The sequence below is a fragment of the Manacus vitellinus genome, unplaced genomic scaffold (assembly GCF_001715985.3).
Source record: "Manacus vitellinus isolate BGI_N305 unplaced genomic scaffold, ASM171598v3 scaffold_112_pilon, whole genome shotgun sequence".
NCBI classification, from domain to species: domain Eukaryota; kingdom Metazoa; phylum Chordata; class Aves; order Passeriformes; family Pipridae; genus Manacus; species Manacus vitellinus.
Genome location: NW_021938853.1, coordinates 645,477 through 670,500, shown reverse-complemented (window position 1 = coordinate 670,500; position 25,024 = coordinate 645,477). Strand labels below are relative to the sequence as shown.

The following is a 25,024-nucleotide window of genomic DNA, read 5'->3' as shown; positions in this document are numbered from 1 at the left end:
GCCAACCTCCGATTAAACAATTTTCATTCCCTCCAAGTGGCAGTTTCCCAGCAGCCTGGGACAGTTTATATCTCCATGGCTTATCAGCAGCACTTGAAAAGGCACAAGTGACACTTGGAATGACAAAAATCCAAGGCGCCAACACACTTGGCTTTGAGCCTCCTGCTCCAAGGATTACAAACACTTCTTAAAAAGCCATTTGCAATAAGGAGATTAGAGAAGCTGAATTTGCTTGCAAAAAAAATCTGTTTGCATTTGAGCCCCTGAACCAGATTCAGGAAGGGTGCAGGCCTCAGGAACATTCCAGGGGTACCTTGATGTCCTGAGGCAGGAGCTATCAATAGGAAAGTTTCAATAGAAAGGGGTGTGTTAATTAGGAAGGGAGATATTCTGGTGCAGTTAGCAACACAGAGCATCCACACTGCAGGAGAAAACAGTGAATATTTCGTAGAGCTTGTAGGAAACTAGCCAGGACAATGAGAAGCTTTTTTTTTAATTCTTTTTTATTGCTTTCCTTTTTTCAGTATTACTGAGTAGCCTTTTTTTTTTTTCCATCAACAGAAGAATGGTACAAAGTCTTCCAGCTATTTTCTTGAACTAATGTAAGGTGTCTCCATACCTGCTGATCATTTGGAAATAAGAGTTCCAGGAGAACCATCTATTTCAATAAAAAGCAGGTAAAGCTGACAACCACATCGGTTTCCTCCTACAGGACCTCATCAGTGAAAAAATTGGGTCTGGATAGGATGACACTGATACCTGTGCTCACTGCAACAGTTATTTTATCATGAGTCAGAAGAATTTAAATCAGAGTAATGCAGGACTTCACCAATCTGAGTGCTCAGGTTCACAGCAACCAAACCACTTAAGTGTTCACTCATTTTTAGGGGTGTATATTGTAGTGGGACAATTCAAGCAGGTTTTTTTCTATGTTTTATGTTTCTGGGCCACATCATTTTGCATTTTGGAACATCAAGTCCAGTGATCACAGAGGAATAACCCAGGGCCAGAGAGAACATAGAATAATAAAGGAAAAGAGGAGCCCCAAGAGATTCACAAGGGATGGTAGGAGTAGGATAAAGCATAACCGGACTTAAACCAGATCAATTCCAGCAGATCATTAGGAGGCAACAATATCACAGCTCAGCTCTGTCAGGGCTGTGCCTGCCAAGCACAGCCTTGTTTCTACTGGGGTTTCACATGTGGAAAAATGGATATAAATGCTGCAATACAGCTCCCACGGCATGTACTGGCAGGTAGTGCAGTGGGGAAGGGGTTTGCCCTCGTAAGGATTGATTAAAACCGGTCTCAACTTGTCAAGTTTCCACAAAGCCCAGAATCCATCCTACAGAAACTCTCCTGCAGATTTTCACTGCGGGACCCAAACCCTGTTGTCTTTGGGGTCAATAACAAAACTGCAACTGTTTCCCAATTTCAGCCCTGCCGCAGGCCCTGCTCCCGGGGCAGCTGATCACCTCTGTCAACTCACATCGGGGTTTTAGGCACTTGAAATCTTGCTTTTCCAGGCAACAGGAATGGTAAGCAAAGGAACAAGAAAAGACATGTCGGGAAAGGGGGAAGGAGAGGTGGCTGGGGAGAGGCACTCACGTGTGCAGGTGTGCCTGTCATCCCTGTAGTATCCCGGGGAACAGCCCGGCGCACACGTGCCCATGTGGGACAGGACCAGGCTGGAGTTGCAGGAAGAACAGGCAAAAGGACCCCCCGCGGTGCAGGTTTTACAGGAGGGGTGACACCCTGCAGGGACAGCAAAAACGAGGGTTTGTGTTCAAGGAAAAGCAGGCTCACCTCTTGTGCTTCTTACCCTGACTGGAGAGATTTAAAATACCACAGTGGATGAGGCCAGTGTACCCTATTAATTTCTCCAGAGAGGGTAAACACAAAATTATTAGTCTGTTTTATTTCTTGACAGGCCTTTACCTAAAGATTGATGCCATCATTACACCTATCAGGTCAAATTAATCATGAGTGAGAGCGGGCAAAGGAATTAGAGAAGCGACTGCCCTGCGCTGTGCTGGGGACCTTTCAAGCCAGCACAAAACACCATATGAGCTCTGACATACTCTGAATAATGCAAAACTCCTTTTAAAGGAAGCCTTTAAACCAAAGGGAAGAAATGTTATCCCGAGGTCTAAATTTCCAGGAAGGCAACATCTGTCTCCCAGGTGCCTTTCCAATCAAGTGACACGGAGGATATTTCATGCAGCTCTGAGATCTCATTTGTCAAAAACAGGTAAATAAACACGCAGCTCCTGAATGCTGGAGAGAAGCTTTGAAATATTACCCATCAATTGTTAGACTGGATGAGGAAATGCCACTTCCTGCAAAGGAAGCATCTATATCTTAAATCTTAATGTCCTGAATTTCTTGTCTTGATTACTTTCTCTGAAATTGCAATGCCCTGTGCTCAGCTTTGGGCTTTACCAGGTCTCTGTCAGCCACAGAACAAGAAAAGCAACCTATTTCCTCCTAAGAGTCCCAAGGAATGTAAAGCAGCTCAGACAATGACTGGAACATGAAACCACATCAACAACAAAAAGCGGAGGAGATGCACGGACAGGTTATAAAAGAAAATGTGCCATCAGTGCAGCTTCCCCCATGCAGCCGAATTAAATTGGCTTTTTGTTTCAGAAGCTGTCACAAACGATCACCTTTTGGGCCATTACTGGAGCAAGTCAATCCCCAGTGAGAGACCTCGGATGATGTTCCATCTCAGGTTGCAAAACATCCCGAGAAATTCCTACCAGCGGGAGCTCTGCTCCCAGTGCAGTGTCCCGCCAGCTGGGCAAAGCTTCTCTACTAAACTCTACTAAACAGGAGCTATTTGGTGGGACATCTCCCAGGTGGCTCCTTGCAGCCACCCGAGGCCCCTGGAGGAGCTACTCACGTTTGCAGGCACCACCCTGGGCGTAGTGTCCCGGTGGACAGTCGGGAACGCAGCGATCCCCCAGGAGCAAGTGACGGGAGCTCTGGCACTTCAGGCAGACGCTGCCCGTGTCCCACAGGTCGGCCACGCACTGCTGGCACAGAGGGTGGCAGTCTAAAGGGAGCAGGGAATAAGACAGGCTGTGAGCACGGAGGGAATTCAAGGAAGGCATTAAGGATGTAACTTCCAGAGCCCCTCCCTGCTCTCTGTGCCCAGGGGCTGCCATCAGGTGCCAACCCACTGCAATACTGGATGGCTGCAAGAGAGAGGGGACCAGAAATCCCTGCAGCCAAGGAGGATTCCTTTCCTCTTGCCTCATCCCCATCTTGTGTTCTTCCTGAGCATCACATTTTCACTTTGCCTCTGCCTCTCTCCTGCCTCGTTAGAGCATCCTCTTCCCCATCCTTAAATGAGCTTGGGAAAGCTTTGTACAAAGCCAGCTCGAAGGTCTTCACTTCCCAAAACCTTTCACTGATTTTTAGGTGCCTCTGTCTACAAGTTCATCTTTAATTCCACTGGAAGCCATCAGCATTCACCTCCCTCTGCTCCCACTGTGGAAAAAGCAAAGAGCACAACCTGTACAGCTGTGTGACCTTCTCCTGTTGTTCCTGCTGTTCAGATTTTCCCACACAAATGAGACATCCATACTCTGAGGAGGCCACTGCAGCCCTCAAAGCCAAGCCAAGAGCGGTATCACAGTGCCTCAAAACCTTTTCCTTTTCCCATTTTTCCCCAGCAGCACCACGCTCGTGTCTCCTGACCTCTGCCTGAACTCAGGTGCTTCCAAAGGTTTGACAACAAGCCTTTTGTGTGCACAAAGGTGCAGTGTAAGACAACCTGGAAGCCAAATTAATCCTCATTATGGTAATTCAGAAAATTATAAAGGAAATGACGACTGTCTTGAAAGAAATGTAATAATGAGGCTTGATTTGAGTACCTGGCCTCTTGTCAGGTCTCTGCTGAAGGTTCAACTTTCTGTCTTTTGTCTCTTGTGACAGCAGTACTACAGATTGCCAGGCAATCTAATTTTACAAGCTGAAGACAGGCTCACATTGGAGCCTGGAGGAATTCTGCATCCATACCTGCAGGAAGGCAACAGTGACTGGAGTCTAACCCCGGCCTGTGGGCAAAAGGTTCCATAAACACAGCACAAAAACAAGACAAAGAAAATTTAGTGTGTCCAAACAACCTGCTGTAAATAACTAGACTCTCCCAAACTAACACTTAAAATGTAAGTATCTACAAAACTATGTGCTGCTGCAGCAGAGGTTTCTCTTCAGAGCCTCTATTTTTGCTCCTGTGTATGCAAAGAGTTTTCTCAGTTACTGTTTTAGGATGAATCAGCCCATCACTTCTCTTGTTCCTTTGCAAGCCTGGAGATCAAAGAGCACACAGCACCAACTGAAAACCCAGAGCTGACGCTCATGGTGAATTTGAGGGACATTGGGGAACGAGTGGGAGAGCGAGGGAAGAACTGAAGTGCTTTGTTTTGGAAAAGATGATTTCAATTTTTCACAGCAGGCTCCCTTTGAAGCCAGGACTAACAGAAGGGGGGTGTTTTCTCTGTGCTTCTCAGTAACACCACACAGCTCTATGTGTTTCCTGCTTCAGCCTTCTCCCTGATAATCCTCCCTCCAGCTCAGCCAGCAGGCACGTTACTGCCTGGGGGATTTGGCTTTTTGGAGGCTTCACATCCCCCCTTGGCTGCAGGTCAGTGTAACACAGTTAGTTAATTCCCTTTAGGCTCCTTCCAGTATCCCAACTGGATTTTCAGGGCAGCTCCTAGTCCCAGTGCCTCCCTTCTCATGTTTCTCAGACTGCCTCCCACTGTCCAAACAAAATGTTTTCCTGCTTCCCTTTCAGCTGGCTCTGATTTCCTCCTTGTCAAATCACCTCTACACTAAAATAACCTCAACCACCTTCCCTACCACTGATCTTCCTATAAAGCAATTTTCACTGTTAAGTAAAATGGAATTACTTACACAGATTTCCAGAGTTACTTGGCTTTCATGCCCTCTTTAGCTTTCTCCTAGCACATAAACCAAGAAAACAGTGCCCTTTCTACATGGAAAGTATCTATTACAGGTTGTTCCAAGACACAGAAGGCTGGTTGGGGAGACAAAATCACCTCTGAAGTGTTTGTGAATGCTCATAAAGGACACCAGAGGCATTTCTCCCTCTCAGCTCCACCACTTGCTAAGCAATCAACCACCTGTATTGTTTGAACACATCTCCCCTCTCAGGGGCTATTCAGGAAAGTATTTCCTGATGCAAGTTTTGTGCTGTGCTCTGAGGGAAGGTCGGAGGTTTTCAACAGAGCACAACTTAAAGTCAGGACTGAAAACACCACCCAACTGGTACCTTACAGTAAATCCAGACAGAAAATCAGTAGGGCTGGTTCAGAAGGATACCCAGCACTGACCAGGATTTTTGGCTTGATTTGGTTGTTGGAAGGGGTTTTCTTGCCTCTCTTTTCAAAGACCTGAACAGGAACCTGTCCCCCAAACCAGCAAGGAGAATTCCTGGTGAAGTGCAACTGCGTTTGCAGGGATCTGCCTGCATCCCACAAAAGGGTGGGAGCTGCCCCAGGCAGCGTGAGGTGGGAAACCCAGCTGGCTGGTGCCTGGCACGAATGGGCCCAGATCAAAGCAGGGAAATGAACTTCCCTTTCCCTGCTCTGGCAGCTCAGCTGCTAACTTCTGGAGGAGGCTGCCCCAGTGGCTGAGTGGAGCTGAGCCCCCAGTTCCCCTCTCGCTCTTCTCAGCCGAACTCCAGCTCTCGGTGATGATATCAGTGTCTCTCTAAAAGGACAGCCAAAGCTCATTAATTTTACAAGGAACTGAATATATTTCTTGTTGTCAGAGTGTCCCTTCTGGAATTTTAAGAGCAAGGCAGCAGGCCTGCTCCTGGGTGAACTGTTCTGGTTTAGCTTTGAACATCTTCCCAACTGCAACACAGCCCGAGAAAGCAAAGCCTGTGGAACATGGGGACGGGGAGTTCCCTTGCAAGGAAGATGCAGCTGGAAGTTGAAAGAGGACCTTGGAGGATACTGTATCAGTGGATGTTTGGAGCTTTCTTTCACACCAGTACCTCTGGATTTTTCTGATTGCCCTTCCGCGCAATCAGGAAAAGATCAACCGGGAAGCTTCAAGATTAAGAGGAAACTTGAAGACAGGCCTCTGATTTATTAAAAAAAAATGCAGGGACAGGGGTTTAGGAGCAGGACAACACTTTTAGCAGTGGTGCTATTTTTCAGCCTGGTGACTGCAATATTTCCTGGAGCTCAAGCTGACTTGGACAAGAGGGAGAGGAAAATCAGAGTGTTTTCAAACTGGGAAAACAAAACCTACAGAAGCTCTGAGGCTCAACAGGAGTTGGCTAAAGCCTCAAACACATTCCTGCACGTACACTTTAGCTATAAAATAAAATTAAATCAATTGAGCACTCTCAGAGAAGACTGGCACAAACTCCTCGTGCCCAAAACAGAGCTCAGAAACTCACTCATCTCTTGGAGCTCGAGGACATGATGTCTTTCTTCTGCTTACACCTGAAATGCTTATTTGATTAACTGCTGAAAACAAGATTTTTTTTTTCTTTTCTATTAACAAGGCAAATGTTCCAATCCTCATTCAGGTAACATGTACAATAACACCATTAATTCCCAGACAATGGTTTCAGGTGACAGTAGGTTTTCTCCAGCCTGTGTGAAAGATATTCCCCTCCGGGTCCATAAAATATGGCAGGTGGCTATAATGCACAGCAGGACGTGTAAGTTGTAACACAATTCTTCCTGGAGGGTCAGGAATTAAAGATAAATGGGAAGATAATTGTAAAAATATATTGCTTTGGGAGGCAAAGGAAAAAGCTTTGTTAGATCCCGACGCAAATCATATCTTATGAGAGTGTCAGGGGTTTTAATGTTCTCTTTTATGGGACAGCTGCTCTTTAACTGGTAATTAATAACTTGCAAGGGCAAATTCAGCATTTCAATCAGTGCTGAATGAGAAGAATGAGTGAAACTTAACAACCTGGATGTGGAGCTCTTTATCTGCAGCACGACTGGCAGCACACATCCTTTGCTTAAACACCAGACATAAACTAAGCCTTCTCTCCTGTTTGGAGGACGCAGATCCAAGCCACTGAATACTGACACTCAGTGATGCCAGGCACTGTGAACCAAACCTTGAAAGCACATTTCTACTTTGAGAAGACAAGTCTCCAAAGAGTGACATCCCTTGACACCGAAATGCTGAATTATTTCCAGATTGTAATTACTTGACTGTAGCAAATATCTTGATTCCCCAACTTGGTTTCCTAAAGAGCTGTACAATACTTTTAGGGTGTTTTCCTACTTCTCACACACTTTCTCTCCCCCCTTGTCTCTGCAGGCAGAACAATCATTGTCATTTAAAAGGAAGATGAAGAAATGGTTCACAGAATTAATCTGTGGAGAGCAAAGAAACAAGTCTTTCATAAAAAAAAACACCCAAGACATAGATGTAAACACAGAGAGGTCTCTGTGAAGGGGAATCATATTAAACTGGGAACAATAGCCTCTCAATGGATATATTTATTACTTCTAATGCATTTTCCCTTTTCTTAGGACTCCTTATCTCATTTGGAACTGTTAAGCCTAGATTAAGCCTCACACACCACCGTTTTTTTTGATAAAGCAGAAAAACAGCTTGAAAAAGCTCAGGAACTGTTGGAGCAGTTCCCAGGATATGTTTATACATGTCTGTGTGACGGATTAAAAGTGATTTTTCTTTTTAAACAGATAAATGCAATCAGTGGTTTCAGATGATGGGTTTAAGTGCAGGCACTGAGCACCCACACTGTACAACCCCTACACAGAAATCCTATTACCTCCCAAAAATGCACACAGCAATGGAAAAAAACGTGCCAGTTTTCCTTTAGGGCCACATGAACAGCTTCTCTGGATCACAAATGTCTCCTCAACTCCCTTTGCAGGACCCAAGCAGTGCTGGCTGTGAAGCAGCAGGTTAATGGCCCACACAGGTCTTCCAAAGCCAGCTCCTCTTACTCACCCACACAATATCCCACCAGGTTGAGGTACTGCTCTTCCTTGCAGCTGGTCCTGCACTTCCCACGAGCCAGAGTGGCGTGGGGATGGCAGGTTAAACACTCCCCATCAGAAGGGCCATGGCATGTCTTGCAGGAGGGGTGACAGGCTGCACAAGAAAATCAACACTTGTTATGCTCTTGGTGTTGTCCCCCTTCCTCCCTCCCCTCCCCAAAACACCAGCTCCTACAATCATTTACTCCTACAAAACATGGACTTCAAATATTCTAATATCATCAGGGACTGCAGGGTTGTGGTTTGGAAGGCTCTTACATCCTCATTTTGAACAAACATGATGAGGAATGAGTTGTCAGTTTAATAAATGCGATTCGCTCCCTGCGTTAATCAAGATACAGATCCAGACACAATACAAAACAGAGAGAGATTGACCCTGTTATTCCTCTCTCCAGCATACACGAAAAAGAGTGGGATGCACAGGGGAGATAAATTAAACTTCTCTTGGGACTGTGGCAAGAGTTTTGATATGCATGAGAGGAAACCCGAGGAATGATTTCTCCACAGTGCCCTTCCACGCCATTCTGTCTGCAAAAAGCTCAACAAAAAGGTGGCACAGAAAGTGGCTCAGAGTGCCCAAAAATATCTCACAGACTGCTTTCGTATCCTTCCACCTTAAAGACAGGTGCCACATCTACATGCTACAGATCTGAGGGAGATAAAATTACTATGGCTAAGAATCAGTAAAAAATTCTTTAAAACTGCCTTTAAAGCTCTCTATGAATAAAAGCACAGGACTTGAAAGATGCCACTGAAATTTTGTTTTTAAGATATTTCCATAAGCCTGAAACTGTGTAACACAGCAGTTACTCAGCTCTGTGGTGGCAGTGCACCACCTCAGAACTGATGAATCTTTACAATGCCCTGACAAATAAAGCTATTTATAGAGTTGTTCCTCGGCTGAATAAATTGAATAAATAGAGCAAATGGACTTTAGAAAAGGGTTTTTTCTCTAAACTCGAGGCTTTGCCTAATAAAAGCATTTTATTTTTTGGTGTTGTCCAGTAAAGACTTTTTTTTTCCAGAGCACATCAGCTACAAACACCGTCCAAGCCTCCTAAAATCAAAAGCAGAGTATCTGCAGGGAAACAGTCCAGGGGAGCAAAACTGATTATAATTTATGCTTCCAAGTGTACGTCTCTCTCCCATTAGGAGGAGACTCCATTTCCTGAAATTGGACTATCCTATGCTCCCCTGAAAATACTTCAACAGTTTTACATAAATCTGAGAGCATCTCTAATTGCACTGAGAAACGGCCCCCAAATGTGGACGGGATGAAACGCAGCAGCACAAATGAAACCCAGCACACTCACTGGAGCAGCGACCCCCGCGGCTGAACAGCCCCTCGGGGCACTCCGGGAGGCACCTGCCTTCCAGCAGCACCTGGGGAGCCACACAAGCTGTGCAGTCCTGGGCAGAATCCCCCACGCAGCCTGCGCAGGAGGAGTGGCACTCTGCAGGGAAAGGGAAAAGGAGAAGACACAAATTAAGACATGAATTAGTTCTGGCTTATTTTGGTTGTTACTGTCCCGCAGTACGGCTGGACTGCTGTCCCCCCCAAGGACAGGAAGGTGTTCTTCCTTTAGAGGAAGGAATACAAAGTAGAGCACAGCTCTTGAAGACAAGGAACAAGCACAGACCAGCTGCACATTTAATCTTTCTTTGCACCCACACAATTCATTACTGACACATGCAAAGCTGAGATCACAACACCGTGTGACGCTGCTGTGCTCCCTGGAAGAAATCTGGGGTTCCACAAACTTACCACATGCTGGAATCACCTTTTGTTATCATCCCACAGTTACTCCAGGATGGATTTTCTATCCATCATCACTGCATGGTTATCATCAGCCATTCTGGAGCAAACATCCATGGAGGTGGACTGGCCACCTGAAGCGAATACTCATTACAAAAGATGATCCAGCAAGAGTGAAGAATGTGGTTAAACACTGCACTTCTTCACCTTTTCTGCTACTGATCCTATAACAACCTATCTTGAACTGAGCAATCTGATTAAATAAATATATAAAATCATTAAAAACCTCCTATTTATTAGAGCAGTGACTGGAGGACAAGGATTTCTGGACTCTAGGGAGACAATACACAGGGCTGGAGAGAAAAATGAGATTAAATAAAATTATTTATTCTATGAAACCAGCACTTTACCCTACACATGAACATGCCTCTGTCCTGCACAGATAATGTTGTGGGTTTGCTTTTTCCAAGAGGGGTACCTACAAACTTTGCATGAGTATTTTATAGTGAGGGCTCAAAGTTTGATATCCTGAGCATTCACCCCTTTCTGCAATAAATCACCTCCCCCCTTCCAATGGCATCACTAACACAGCAGAGTTGTGCTGGGATTCTTGTCCCATGACATAATCCAGAGGTGTCAGCTCTGCTCAGGCCTGTTCACCCACCTAAGGATTCCCTCACTCAGTTTCTACACCATGCCCTGGACTCAGCCAAGAGAACCCACAACCTGCCAAGGAGCAGCCACTGCATCGATTGGAGGCTCTACACTAATGCCTTCAGGAACCAGCTCAAAGCACTGGATACTTATGGAGTCTGTGTAGCTCACTGCTAAAAGACAGAATTGTTCCACCAAAAAAAAAAAATGCCACTTCTTCCTTTTTAACATCTCCTAAGGCAAAAAAACTGAGCTTGTACAGATTCTTTCCATAGAGCTGAGATGAAGAGATAAAATCAAAATAAATGGATTTTAAAGTATGTCCACTTCTGGAAAATGTGGGGTTTTTTTCAACAGGAAGAAACAGCCATCAATAGTGTTGATGCTATTTGTGACTACTACATTGTTGTGACTACTACTTTACTTAAGGGCTGTAGAGTCACTGTCTCTATGACTGGTAGGAAACCACATATATCCCCAATGGACATCACATTACCCTCTTTTCCAAACTGTAGCCTTCATGGAAATGCTCCCTGCTTGGTATTTCAGGAGCAGTGATGGCACGTGTGCTGCAGGGCATGCAGCAGAAGAGCTTCCTCAAAAGCAAAGAGTGCTCTGGGATGTCTTGACCTGATCCAAGGGCTAAGAGGGAGAGAGCTCAGTCTTTTTTGAAAAGGATTTAAGGATTGATCCTGCTTCAAAGTAAGTCAGTGCTAAAAATCACGTACCTGGCTTCAATGAAAAGAAAGCTAAGCTGAGTTGAGCTGTGCAGGCTTGAACACAGTGATTTTAAAAAAATGTACCTGGATCCTTAAGTCACAAATAGCACGTAGAATGTATTTTCCCTCAAAAGTACTAGTATGTGGCACTGTGAAAGTTCCAGAGTTCAAACACTGATGGCAGTCATGAGGCAAACATAGGAGCTCCCAGCCCATAGGGATCAAATGTGGTACAAGCTCACCCTGAACAGCTTTGAACAGCTGTTCCCAGCCCTGCTCACCTCTGCAGACTCCTGTGCTATCCACATGGAACTGGGCTTGGCAGTGGGAGAGGCAGAGGCCGTGTAGAGCTCCTTCCCTGGGCACGTGAGGCTGCAGGACGTCCTCGGGCGCCCGGCACTGCAGGCAGCGAGCGGCCCCGGCGCCGGAGCAGGAACGGCAGGAAGGGTGGCAAGCTGGGCACAGGGGGACAGAGCCGTCAGAGCCACAGCCTTCCCAGGGAGAAGGACAAGGGGCAGCTTCCCCGGGGAGAAGGACAAGGCCCAAGAACCTGGGCATCTGCTTTCTACAACGGAACAGAGGTTTTAGAAAAGCACTTGGACATCGTTCCCCCCCAACCCCCAAATAACAGCTCTTTTCCTGAGTAAAGCTGGTGACCAAGTGAAAAAGTGCAGCACTGTGCCACAGGCAGCCAATCTTCCTTTAATTTCTGGAAGTGCAACGGTGAGCACAATCTCTCTAGGGGGGACAGCATGAAATGGCAGTCTGAAGGGTTCACAGGAAGCATAAATTCATCTTCCGAATTCTCAGGCTTTCCATTGCTGCAACAATGACCTCAGTCTTTGCAAATCTATCAGGTGTCTGTGGAATTTCATACCAGTTGTATGTGGACTTTCATCCACCTCTTAAGAAGAACTTGGAAGCAATGTATATTTATTTCAGCAGCATACACAGAGAAGAGAAAAAACAGTCCTTCAGATCACTAAATCCTGAGGGTGTGAAGGCAGAAAGTACGTGGGAAAAATCACTTTTTCTCAAAGTAGAAAACTGAGGAACTTATTCCAAGTACACAACTTACCCTTGCAGACGTTGTGATCCTGGTAAAAACCCTCTCCACAGCCCTGCAGGCACTGGCCCTCGTGTAATGCCAGAGGGAAGGAACAGGAGGTGCAGTGAGTAGCCAGAGGTCCCTCGCACTTGGAGCACGAAGCGTGACAAGCTGGTAAAGAAACAAGAGCACACAGAACTGAAACATCCCACTTCTTCTCCCTGAGAGTGGTGTTGCTGACTACAGCCTCCTCCAGCTGTGGAAAACTCCCAGTTGGAATGATATGCAGCTAAGTGAACTAATGAGAGCAGAAGTGCACGTGTATTAATAACCACTAACAGCAACAACTCTCACTCACACAGTGATTCGAGTGTGTGTCCCAGTGTGTCTTAATGTGCTTCACAAGGCAAAGGGGTTATTTCAAACAATCCTTTACAAGTGAACCAAAGAGAACAAGATAAAAAAATCAAATTCCCTGTCCCCACTCGCACTTCCACGCTCTTACCATTCCCTCCCCACACCTGGGGAAAAGCAGGCAACAAGTGGAGGGTGCTTTGAGGGCTTTAGGAAAGGTCAGGCAAATATGTCTCTCACCTCTGCATCTTCCGGTGCTGCCTGGGAAATATCCATCTGGGCATTCCAAAAGGCACTTCCCGTCATGCAGCAGCTTCCCTGCAGCACAGGCCACACAACTGCCTATGTCTGAGGAGCACTTTTCACAGAAGTGGCCACAAGCTGTCAAGGATGGAGGAAAAACTGATTTAAAAAATGGTACTATCCCCCCCCTCCTCCCCCTTATCTTCACATCAAAGTTTTAAGTGGGAAAATGCAGCTAAAGTCAAGCAGGAAAATGCTTCTTCTCAATCCCTGTGGGCTGTACCCTGCCAGGCAGTCAGCTCTGCAGTGAACTGACCTGCTGTCCGAGAGCACTATGGAACCCTGGCTCCATAAGGCAAGTGTTTATTCCCTCAGGCAACATACACTGTTGAATATTTAGAAGGGTCAAGTGTTTTACTCAACCATTCTTCATTTCTTATCACCAGTCAAACCAGTTTACGGGTCTCCAGTTGGGTATCAAAATGCCTGGTTTGGGTAGAAGACGAAAGGTCTGAATCCTGGAGGTTTCCAGGAACAGCTCTGGGGTTTTGAAAAATCCCCCTTCACAAGCTGTTTGACTGAGGTGTTTTAATTCCCTCTGGCCATCTCTTCCCCTTTTCCCAGCAAACCTTCCCAGCTCCCAAGGCGCATCTGCTGTGCAGGTATTAGTTACTGTGATGCTGAATTATAATTAAATTTACAGAAACCTGCTGGCAAAGGCCATTTTTCTTTCCGTAGACAAATGGATTTGTCAAGCCCTCAGAAACAACTCAGGCTTTCAAGCTGTTCGGAGAGGAAAAAAACCCTTAAACCTTTCATCATCTGATTAACTTAAATGAATTAATAATCACACAAACAAACAGCAGCTTTCCTCGCCCTGTATTAATGCACAAGGTGCAGCTGGCTTGTCAGACACGAATAAAATCCCAGCTGCTGCACAGTTAAACGAAATATTGATTCCTTTTTTTTTTTGCAGAGCGTTTCTCAAAGAGGTATTTACCGGTGCAGATTCCCTCCTTCGGGTAAAACCCCTGGCCACAGCTGGCCAGGCAGAGCCCTGCTTTCAGCACGTGAGACGTGTCTTTGCAGGACAGGCAGTTGCTCTCAGCAGCCCCCCAGCACGAGGAACAGGACTCATGACAAGCTGCAGGGAGGAAAAGCCCAGGATTACCCAACAATCCACTTCCAACCAGCCATGGATCATGGCTGGGACACAGTAATGGTTCAGCTATTCCTGAAGGATATCCCATTCCTCCAATGCAGGCACTGTAAAAAGCCCTCCCTGTGGCATCTGGGCACAGGAGCACAGAGGCAGAACCGAGTAAGCTTGAGCATGATGGCACCTTACAGTTAAACTAAGAACTGTATGGAGAGCAATTCTGCCTCCCAAACCAGCTGTTGAACGAGTCACCTTATTCAAAACTGTGCAAAAGTTCACCTGGGAGGGAAATCCAGCCCATTGTGGTTACTGTTGATAGAATCTGGGACACGGGTTCCTGTCAGATCTCGTGCTACCAGTGCTTGCAGCAGCTGTGCAAACTACACTTCTTTTAGCTATTAAGATTTTTTTTCTTGATTACACCCAAGTATGTTCCAAAGATGTTCTTCAATTTATTATTTCACAATAAGGTAGGTACATGTTTGTGCTCCCAGTCCATATTCCAGTGTGAGGAGAGTCTTATAAGGACACTGGGCATCCTGTGCCAGACAGGATCTTCCCCTCAACATGCATGTGCGTTTAATTGTGGCTGAATCCCAACACAATGGATACCAACTATCCCATCCCAAGGTAAAGCTTGTGCATGTTTTTCTTCTCCAGATGATAATTTCCCTTATTGACAAAAATCCTGCATCTCATTCCTGGCTGGATGGTTCTCAGGGCACGTCTGCACTCAAAAGTTAACTGCAGGGTGTGAGTTCATGCTGTAAATGTCTAAGTACTGGAATGTCCTCACTTCACCTTCCAGACCTCAGTGTTTTGCTCCTGCCTGAGCTCACTCTACCTTTCAACATGTTCTTGAAAGAATAGACTCCAGGACTTGGATCCTTCCATGACAGACTTCCCACTGCACAGCTGGGACCCCTCACTGTTAACCCGCCTCACTATGTGGACACATCTGAACATACCCAGTGGTTTGCAAAGTTCTCAAGTCCTCTCTGGAGCTGCTGCTCCTTTCCAAGAGACATGTTTCCCTCCTGGCTCTGTTTTCCAACAGGCAGCCTTGCACACAGCTGTATTAAAAGCACAGTTCTGATGAGAGCCAGGTCAGTTGGGCAGAGGTGCTTTGGCTCCCACCACACACCGTTTGCTGCCTGCACTAAACCAAGCACTCCAGTTACCAGTTGGCTCTCGCTGGCCCTTGGCAAAGACCCTGCAAATCCACAGCAGCTTTCAAGCCTTCTAGACAGGCAGCTGTTGGGTTAAAATTGCATTCCTAGCTGGGCCTACCAGAGGTCATCAGACCTTCTGAGAAGCTGCAGTGATTTTGGAAGGATCCGGGTGGATGCAGCTGGAAGAGCAGCCTCAACCTATTCCTGCCCTGTGAGGGTGGTGAGGCCCTGGCACAGGTTGCCCAGAGAAGCTGTGGCTGCCCCATCCCTGGAATTGTCCAAGGCCAGGTTGGACAGGGTTCTGAGCAATCCGGTGTAGTGGAAGGTGTCCCTGTTCATGGCAGAGGGGTAGGAACTAGATGATCTTTACAGTCTCTTCCAACCCAACCCATTCTGTGATTCCACACCCTCACACACAGCCCTGCCTGCAGAAATTTGGCTCTTTCAGCACTGGATCACTGCCAGGCTCAACAGCTGCTCCTCACCCAAACAGCCAGGCACCTACTCCTCTGAAAGAGCAGGGGAAAAAAATGGAAGCATTCAATGAGCCACTGTCAGCTAAAACATCTTTGCCTGCAGCAACTAAGTGGCTGTTTGAAAATAAATCAGCAGAAGTGACTGCACTGCCAGGAAACTGTTTCCGCCCTCCCTGGTTATTTCCAGTTTGGATTTGTACGAGCTGTTTTGCAGCCCACCAAACTGTCTCTTCTGCAAACATGTAAAGCATTCCCAGCAGGATGGCTAATGCCCAGCAAGAGTACAGTTGAGAAGTCACTGCTCAGCTTTGGGAAAGCACAGATGGGTCCAACTGCTCCATGCCGCACGGTACCATCAACCACCTCTCCCTGCCCTCCTCACCCCGAGCTGGGCAAGCTCAGCTTAGCCATGCTCAGTCCTGGATCCTCAGGATGAGCCTCCACAGCCAGGAACAGCAGGGCAAAACAACAGGTAGTGAGCAAAAAATCCAAGCTAAGGAGTGAGCCGGGTCCGTTAGTGTCAAGTTACACATCCCAACGTTCCCATTTTGGGAGATCAAAGCAGAAACACTCAAGTTCTGCCTGGGCTTTTGAATAATCTTGAAAACATAAATTATTAAGTTAGAAAAACGCAGTGAGAGCATTGAACAGTGCGAGTCCTTCGAGCCCTTCTGTTCTACCAGGCAGACATCGTTTATTTTTGCTTCCCTTTGCTTTGCCTTTGGAGGGGGGGGCGGGTCTGAACTGCTTCCATAGCCTGTTTCTGCTCTGACACAAGCTGGTCCATGATCTTTAAGTCCACTCCTACGTTCTTGAACTTACACCTTTTATTCTCAAATTTACTTTCTTTTAATGGTTTTAACCAACACTTCACAGAAGCAGGTGGAGGGATGGGGCAGGAAACAACCCTGGTGTAGGATTAAAACAGGGCAGAGATCAAACCGCTGTAATCAGAAATTCAAAAGAGATTCAATTAGAGAAGATGTTATAAAACATGAACAAAAGGAAAGGCTAATTCATTGTGTTTTGCTACAATGCAGACATCAGTGTTCCAACAAGAGGATGGAGTAAGAAACCTGGTGTCAGCCTCTTTCAAGTCCAGAGCGAATTCCTCAAGAGGGAGTTTACTGGAACTACAGCAATTAACACAGTCTAGTTCATCTTTTCTGTGATTTTGGAACATGCTGATTGTAGATGTTAAAACCATTATGAGAAAAATCTTTCTGAGCAGTCTGAGCCTCACCTCCACAATCTGTTTAGAGACTGGTAAAAATAAAGAGGATTCAAGGAAAGAGTGAATGGCAATGAATTACGGAGCGTATCCCAAATTTAAGACTTTCTCCACTGGTTTGACTTTATGCAGAAAATGCAGCCAGGCAGAACTAAAGCAAATTGGTTTAATTCCCTTGAGGAGAGAGGAACAAATTTTCCCAGCAACTTTCAGCTGCAAGCATGCGTGACTGCAAATGTGGATGGAGTGCACAATCAGTAATCTACAAAGCAGCAATGAAATGAAACATTACCCTTTCCCTACAGCTTCAGCAGCACAGGGGCACTGCCAATTAAAACACCAGGAGCAGGTGGAAAGGAAATGGCAAAATAAAACTAAATGAAGTAGAAGATTATTTGATACTTAAGTCTATAAATTCTTTAGGACTGGGTCTCTCTTCTCTATTTGTACATTCACAATGGTGCCCTGGGCTGCAGTGGCTGCTGAAGGACAGAGGCTTTTCAGACTTTCAAAACCTGGAACAAGTGGTCAGCTCTTCAAGGGAAACCACTTCAGAAAAGGAAGCTGGACTTAACCATCTAAAGTGCTTTCCCCTGAAACCTGCCAAAAGCCCTAAGCCTGTACTTAACTTTTAGCAGGAGGGTTAGTTCCAAGGAAATTAAAGCAATGGCTCAAGAAGTTAAGAATGTGCTCCATCCCCCTGCTGAATTAGAGCTGCAGGAATAATTAGAAGCCTTCTAAAAAGGCCAAAATTAACAGGGAAAAAGTGCTAATTTTAGAGAAAACTACCAAACTATAGTGATAAAAAGCAGCTGCTTTATAGCTTGGGAAAAGTTAAAAGTATTTCAAAGGAGCAGGGGAAGCTCATAAAAGCACCGTCATAGTTCCATAAAAGAGAAAACTAACTTCCCAGCCTTACTCTCAGACTTTCCAATTCCTAAGATAAAGGATTTAGACACATCTCAGTGTTTCACAGAATTACTACTTTACTTTGCAAATATGCTTCCTGAGAACAGTGAGTCCAATGAACTTTCAGGAAAATTGCACAGTATGAAACGAATGAACGGCAAAACAAAGCAGGAAACTTTCCCCAACAGTATTTTCTGAGTCCTATCAATCCCCCACCTTTCCAAGCAATTTTCTACACACCTCAAAGTACCATCTCCTCAAAGGTCTGGCATGAGCAGATGCAGTTGGTGTGCACTGAAGTCAAAGAAACACACACACACAACACTCTTTTGCTATCACAAAGTGATGCAGTGTTTTTTGGCTTGAGGTACCTGTGCAGAGGAGCTGATCCTGGAAGTATCCCTTCCCACAGGAAGGCACACACTGCCCATTCTTCATCAGCAGGGATGTCTGGCACGAGGAGCACTCAAATCCATTGGTACAGGCTGAGCAAGTTTCATTGCAGGCTTCCAGGAGAAGGAAGAGAGGAGAAAGATGCATCAATCCCAAATGTCTTGATGTGGCAAGACCCCCCCTCCCCGCTCAGGTAAAATGAGATAATTTTGACTCATTTTGGCAAAAGAGTTGGAGAATTTGCATTCTCCAGGGGCTCCCATCGGAAACCTGCTGAAGTCTCACGGTTACATCTCAGCAAAGCCCGGTAGCCTCTTTGTAATAAATCCACAGGATCCCACAGCCAAAAGCAGGGCATGCAACAGAGAAGGGAGCCGTGTGAGGGGGTCTTGGGCCCTGCAGGGATTACCTAAGCAGGTCCCCCCGTGCTGGTAGAAGCCCGGCTCACACGTCTCCACACAGCGCCCGCCCTGCAGCCGCTTCCTCGAGTCCCGGCAGGCGTCGCAGTGATCGGGGGCCCGGGAGCAGGTCACGCAGTCCGGGTGGCACCCACCTGGCACAGGGGAGAAACCAGCAGCAGTGTTTGCACTCAGGAAGGCGCAAAACAAGGCTGTTCCAAACTCCAAGTGAAATCCATCCCTCGCTTCCGTGGGGTGGCCCGAGGCGTGTTAGTTTTGGAGCGGGATTTTTTTTTATGCGTAAATACGTACGGGTTATGCTGAATATTTTATCGCTCTATTTAATAGGTGAGAAGTTATTATAGGGACTCAGATTTTCTAGGCTGTTGATTAAAAGGATAGTCATTGCCCACACGGTTTCTCAGCAGTAAAAATCCTCAGTCATCAGGAATTAACGGCCTGAAACAACCTGAATTTGAGTTTCCTTCAGTCAAACCCCTCCATAAGTCAAGACTGTGTCCATGCCAGGTCAGAGTACAGGTGGAACACCGCTGCCCCTCCAGTCAAAACCTTGATGTCACAGCATCACAGAAGTACTTCCTGACCACGGGTATTTGGAGAGGTACAGAATGGCACAATTTTTGCCCTAAGTAGAAAAAAAAAATCCCCTCTGCTCCAAGCCAAAAGTTCTCAGTGAGAGGGAGTATTTGCTGCACATCTCTCAGAGGCAGCAATCAATTTTTTGCTGGCTTTATGGAAGCAGATGTGGCAGGGGCTGATGTTCTGAGCTCACGGATTGAACTGCTGCAGGCTGTATTTTACATTTGTTTCTCATCCCCTGCATTGCAAGACAGAGAAGCACAGAGGGAAAACAGCAGGCTTGGGTAAAGGAAATTGCCAGTTACCTTTTAGGACACAAAAAAGGCAAGCTTTTGCAATTTCACTTGGCTCTGTATGTCCAATGCCATGACTTCAAAGCCTGGGTTTTCCAAAATGATACCATTATGGAAGCGAAATGGCCAGATTTCCAAGAGTTATGAGAAGCCAGTGGCACTTCTTGATAAGGAAGAGAACACTGTATCATCTGTCCCCTCCTCAGCAGCCTATGCAGATGTTGTTCCCTTTCAAAAATCCAGGACAATTTCATCTGAAATATCCAAGCCCTGTTTTCCTCACTTTTCAATTTGTAGTGCTTTGCATTTTCATTAGCAGTAAATAACAAGCTTTAAAACATAAAGATGGTAAATGTGCCCAGGCACTCCAGTACAATTAAACTGTGAAGCTACTTTCCTGAGATAACACATTAACTGGAGCACTCTGATAAAAGCCAAAGTTATATGAATGCAACAAGAAGAGCTACACAACATAAAAAACTAGCAACCCACAGCTAAAGCCTCCCAACTGAGAAATGTAAATCCAGGGGAATGACAATATCCTGGAGAAAAAGGAATTTATATGCAAAATTAACATACAAGCTAAGGTTATCCTAATCTTTCCAAACAATTATTAACTGGCAGCCATTCAGCCAAGGTGAGCTTGTGGCATAACAGTGCAAGTAGATTCTTTCTTCCTTCCACTCCCAAGAAATAATCAGGAGCCCATAAACTCCATGTTAGGATTCAGAAAGGGGTAGCTGAAGAAAAAAAGAAAAAGACAAAACATTTCCAAAACACCAACCCCGAGGAGAAACTCCTTTGGCAAAAGAAGGCCGTGCTTAAGCCAGAGGAAGTCAGTGGGAGCCTTTGGATGAGCCCTAAACCTCTCTAAGAACTAAAAGTAGTTAATTAGCAACTGAAAACCAGACAAGCTAAAATTCCCCGCAGGGTACTGAGGGAGAGAGGGCCACGAGGATTCCAGGACAAGGAATGGGTTGGTACTGGATCTGTACCTGGCTGGCAGCGTGGGCAGCAGTCCCCCTTCACCTCCACAGCCAGGCTGCCCGGCGGGCAGGGCGGGCAGGAGCGCTGGAAGCAGGTCACCTCCCCTTCCCGGCATTCGCATTCCCTGCACCGCCCTTCTTCCCACAGCTCTCCGTTCTGCACGAGAAACACGGGATGGGCATCAAGAGCCAAGGAGAGCCTTGGCACACGGTGGTTTTGCCACGCATGAAAATCTCAGGGGGAAACACCACAGGGATGAAGACACGGACGAAAAAGAGATAACGAGCATTTTTAAAAGTCCTCATCTGTCAGAGCAATGAAAAGTCCAAGGTCCTTAATGTTTCCTTTAACTTTGGAGGAAAGTTCCTTGAAAACATTAATAATGGTCTCCTGTGGCAGTAAAGATTATAATCAGTGGGATACAGAGGCAGAAAGCCACACATTGCCCCAGCTCTGTTGTTTCTACTTTACAGGATTAAAATAATGTCTTTAACTCTGTGAGATGTGCAGGAAACTCATGAGTAGCGATATTAAATATTAAAGAGAAATGATTGATTGTAGGGCACAAAGGAGAGCAAGAAAAGCTGGAATTCTGCAGCAGATGCACACAAGTGTTTCTGTGAACTGCAAAAGCAATCTGCAGACAATAGCAATGGATTATTTTTCTGCTATACTTTCAAATAACATCCTTCTCAGAACTGGAACAGAATCCCTCCAAACCTTTATGCTCAGAACTCACTATTCTGTGCTCCAAAGTACCAGGATACTCACAGCTTTGGTATGTTCTTTGTAAACACAGTAACTCTGACTGGAGATACATTCAGGACAGCACTTTCCATCGAAGTGTATTAATTCTTCACCCTGGGAAGAGAAAGGTTGCAGCAATTCAAACAGAACCAACATCGCCCAAAACACTGTGGAATGCAGAGGCAGAACAGCTCTTGCCCTGGAATGCAATCTCCAATATCTAATTTCACCTTATCTTCTTTGTATCCCACTTCATCTCTGTAGGTATAGCTTGAAAAATGTGCTTAGTGAACATTGCAGCTGCAGAACAAACCTCAGAAAAGGCCATGGAATTCAGCGATAAAGCCATTACTTCATCCCTAAATCCCGCAGAGAAAGATCCCCCCCACCTCCTTTTACTGTGGATCACTAGGATTTTACTGGACCACTGTCAAGATTTCAGTGCATAGAAGCTTACCTTCATTTTCAATGTTCTACTTTTTCTCCCCCAAGAGAATTTCAAAGCACATGCTCTATTTATCCCAGATGGAAAAAGCCTGTTCTTTGTCACAACTCCACGGATTCCACTTAAATAACTTCAGTTTGAAGATAAGAATTTAGCAGCAGGAGAAAGGAATAAAGTGCCTCAATTCACCACAACTCTTTGTGCCCAAGTAGAAGCTTCATTATTTAGAAAAGAGGGAAACTTTGTCCCTAGGGAACCAGGACACAGCTCAAAAGAAACAGCATCAATTTCCAAGATTACCAAATAACTTTTTTTGATTTGTGCCAACCGGGAGGCTGTTCCAGCAGGAACAATTTTCCAGGACAATTTTCACTGTGCCACATTGGCACACTCAATTTTTGTAGGGGAATTAAGATTCATCAAGGGAGAACACCTAAGCCAGACCACACTTTGGCACCTCCAGTGCATTCCTGAGGAGGGGAAGAGAGGAGAAACCGTCTGGTTCCTCGTCACCGAGGACCACACACAGCCTAAACCTCCCTCTGCTGTTTCTACACATTTCTGCTCTTCAGTCACTGCTCCACAACGCCCTTGGCAGTGGTTGAATCTCATGTCACCACTCTGAACTGTAAACTCTCCCACCCCCATCCCTGCCCACATCCCCACCCTCATCCATAAACACACAGTAGAGGAAAACTGAGAGCAACTACCCATGGAACAAGAAAAGCTGCAACCACGCTGCTCTGCCAACACTCAGAAAAGGGAGAGGCTGTGGGAGATAACTTGTGGCTTTGCTGCCCAGAGATTCATCATACTCCAGGCTGAGAACATGTATTCCTGGCTCCCAACCTGCTGAAAATGGCTTTTTGAGGATTAGGTCAGAATCACCACGGACACCGTGCTGGACAGGTTTGCTTGAAAGGGTTTGGAGCTAAATCTCTCCCATACCCTCCTTTCATGTTGAGCTGTCCAGGATTTGCAGTTCATATCTGTGGCCTCATTACACTTTCAATAGGATGATGTGACCAGAAAACTAATGGTGCCTTGATGAAGAGATGAATCCAAATGCTCCTGGCTTCACATCTGCTCTGATTTATTGAGGCAGGTGCCTAAAAAACAGACCTGCAACTCCAGAAGGAAAAAGCAGAGGAAGGAGAAAGCATGGCATTTGCTTTCTGAGGAAATATTTTCTTGTAATTAATTAATGTACACCTTGTACTATTAAGGTAAACTGAACATGACTTGAGGAGTTTTGAACCCTACACGTTAACATCTCCAGCTATTGTACTGGAAAATATCCCTGGCTTTCCTGAATAATGGGGTTTTTTTGTCAGTACCCAGGACGTGAGCATGAATATTAACTAACCCTCCCCACTGAGCCATGACAGCATGCCATCATCATTAGTGTAAATGATCCAATTTACAGCCAGGAGCACGCAGGAGCCTCACTCAAACAGCTGCAAGTGCAGGAGATTTTATGCCAACCACGACTTCTCACCCAGCCAAATCCCTCCGTGCAGTCTGAGGTCAGCTGATCAGCAGCGGGGATGACTTTGGGTCCCAAACCCTGCATTTTGGCTGTTTCAAAGGCAATGGGTTAGGTTGGAAGGGACCCTAAAGATCATTCACTTCCACACCCCTGCCATGGGCAGGGACACCTCTCACTATCCCAGGCTGCTCCAGCCTGGCCTTGGGCACTTCCAGGGATGGGGCAGCCACAGCTTCTCTGGGCAACCTGTGCCAGGGCCTCACAGGGAAGGATTTATCCCTAACATCCAATCTGAACCTATGGTCAGTTTGAAGCCACTCTGCTTTGTCCTGTCACTACATTCCTTGTAAATACTCTCTCCATCTTCTTAGTGGGCTCCCATGAGGTACTGGAAAGCCACAGTTCAGTCGCCCCAAAGCCTTCTCTTCCCCAGGCTGAACAATCCCAGTTCTCTCAGATTTTGCAGAGACCACTGCAAAAAAAAGGCAATTCAAACCTTATCTGTCCGTGTGTGGGTGAAGCATTCAACCCTATCTAATGCATTTTGCACATCCACTGCAGAGCAAATATAACCTGGCTGGGGGGATATGAGATTTGGAGTAAACAGCACCGGGAATAAAATACCTTGCCAGCTTCACTTCCATACCAAGAATGGCATGGGGGAAAAAAGGAGAAAAGTAGAACATCGATTTCCATATCCAAATACCTCACTGAAGGCCACTGCAGCACGGAGAATTAAGAGATAAAAGGAACATTTCTCCAGCTTTTAACTCTCTCTGACCTGTACGTTTGTCCTCACGTTCAGCTCCTGGTAAAGGCACTGAATGCTCTGGGTGTCTGACACCCCCCCCTACAGCACAGCACAGCGGGGAAGCCAAGGGAAGTTTCTCCCTGACTCACTCTGCTTTGCTTCACAATGCAAGCCCACTGAGCAAATCCACGTGGAAAACCCCAAGTTTGCTCTCCTTCCCCGGGAAACGTTTTCAAGGTGGCTGCACTAAACAAGCCCTGAGAGAAGGTCCAGTTCTTGGAGTGCCTCAAATTGAGAATAAAGAAAAAGGGAGGGGGGAGGGAAAAAAAATCCATCCTAAGACTTGACAGACACCCCCGGGGAGAAGAGACACCTTTCTCACCTTGGCACACTCCACCTTGGCACACTCTGCTCCCCGGCAGGTGACCCGCCCGTCCTGGCACGCGCAGAAGTGGCAGCGGCTGCTGTTCCACGTGTCCCCGTGGTACCTGAGGGTGCCACCGTCCAAGCAGCTCCCTTGGGAGGACACGCACTCCTCGCAGCACTTCCCGGGACGCCGCACTCTGCTCTCCCCCTGCGGAACAGCAGTGAGCAGTAAGCGGGCCTGCCGGAGCCCCTGGGCACGAGCACAGCACGGGGGGGGTGCAGCCGAGGGGTGGGAGGTGGGGGATCTGTCACTACCTCCTCGCAGGTGACAGGGCCACAGGTCTCCCTCACACATCTCACTTCCCCTCTGTGACACGCACACGCAGTGCAGGCATTTTTTCTCCACTGTTCGCCGTGCTGTTCAAAAAGGAACACGGAGAGAACTGTCAAACGCTCTTGGAAAACAGCCAAATTACTGCTGGTAACCTGCTTATGATGTCTCCTTCTGTATGTCTGTATCAGATAACAAACTCTGTTTTAAAAATGCTTATCCCCGTATCATCAGCAAACAGGAAGAAGAGGGGTGAGGTCCAGAGGACACTGTGGTGTGGCTTTCTCATTAGTTGCAAACCAGTGGCACTGGAGAGGCCTTAACTGCTGCTATTAGCAAAAAATAATCTTTAACAGAAAATCCCACACACATACACTCATTAAATAATGCATTAAATTAATTCCAGATGATACAATGAAAGCTATAAATACTCTGACCACTGGTGCTTTTTGCTTTCCTCC

At 46.2% G+C, this 25,024-nt stretch overlaps 1 protein-coding gene across 1 annotated transcript in view; it reads right to left on the bottom strand.

Moving 5' to 3' along the window:
• Positions 1-25,024, bottom strand: part of FRAS1 (Fraser extracellular matrix complex subunit 1) — a 101,838-nt gene that overhangs the window by 38,336 nt on the left and 38,478 nt on the right. Inside the window, exons 10-23 of the mRNA XM_029965644.1 lie at positions 24,548-24,649; positions 24,249-24,440; positions 21,206-21,295; positions 20,443-20,590; positions 18,566-18,709; positions 18,135-18,269; positions 13,817-13,960; positions 12,814-12,954; positions 12,250-12,390; positions 11,453-11,626; positions 9,356-9,496; positions 7,993-8,136; positions 2,906-3,058; positions 1,609-1,755 (exon numbers count right to left, since the gene is read on the bottom strand). Coding sequence (XP_029821504.1) covers positions 1,609-1,755; positions 2,906-3,058; positions 7,993-8,136; positions 9,356-9,496; positions 11,453-11,626; positions 12,250-12,390; positions 12,814-12,954; positions 13,817-13,960; positions 18,135-18,269; positions 18,566-18,709; positions 20,443-20,590; positions 21,206-21,295; positions 24,249-24,440; positions 24,548-24,649 — 1,996 coding nt within the window. The remainder of the gene's footprint in view (positions 1-1,608; positions 1,756-2,905; positions 3,059-7,992; positions 8,137-9,355; positions 9,497-11,452; positions 11,627-12,249; positions 12,391-12,813; positions 12,955-13,816; positions 13,961-18,134; positions 18,270-18,565; positions 18,710-20,442; positions 20,591-21,205; positions 21,296-24,248; positions 24,441-24,547; positions 24,650-25,024) is intronic.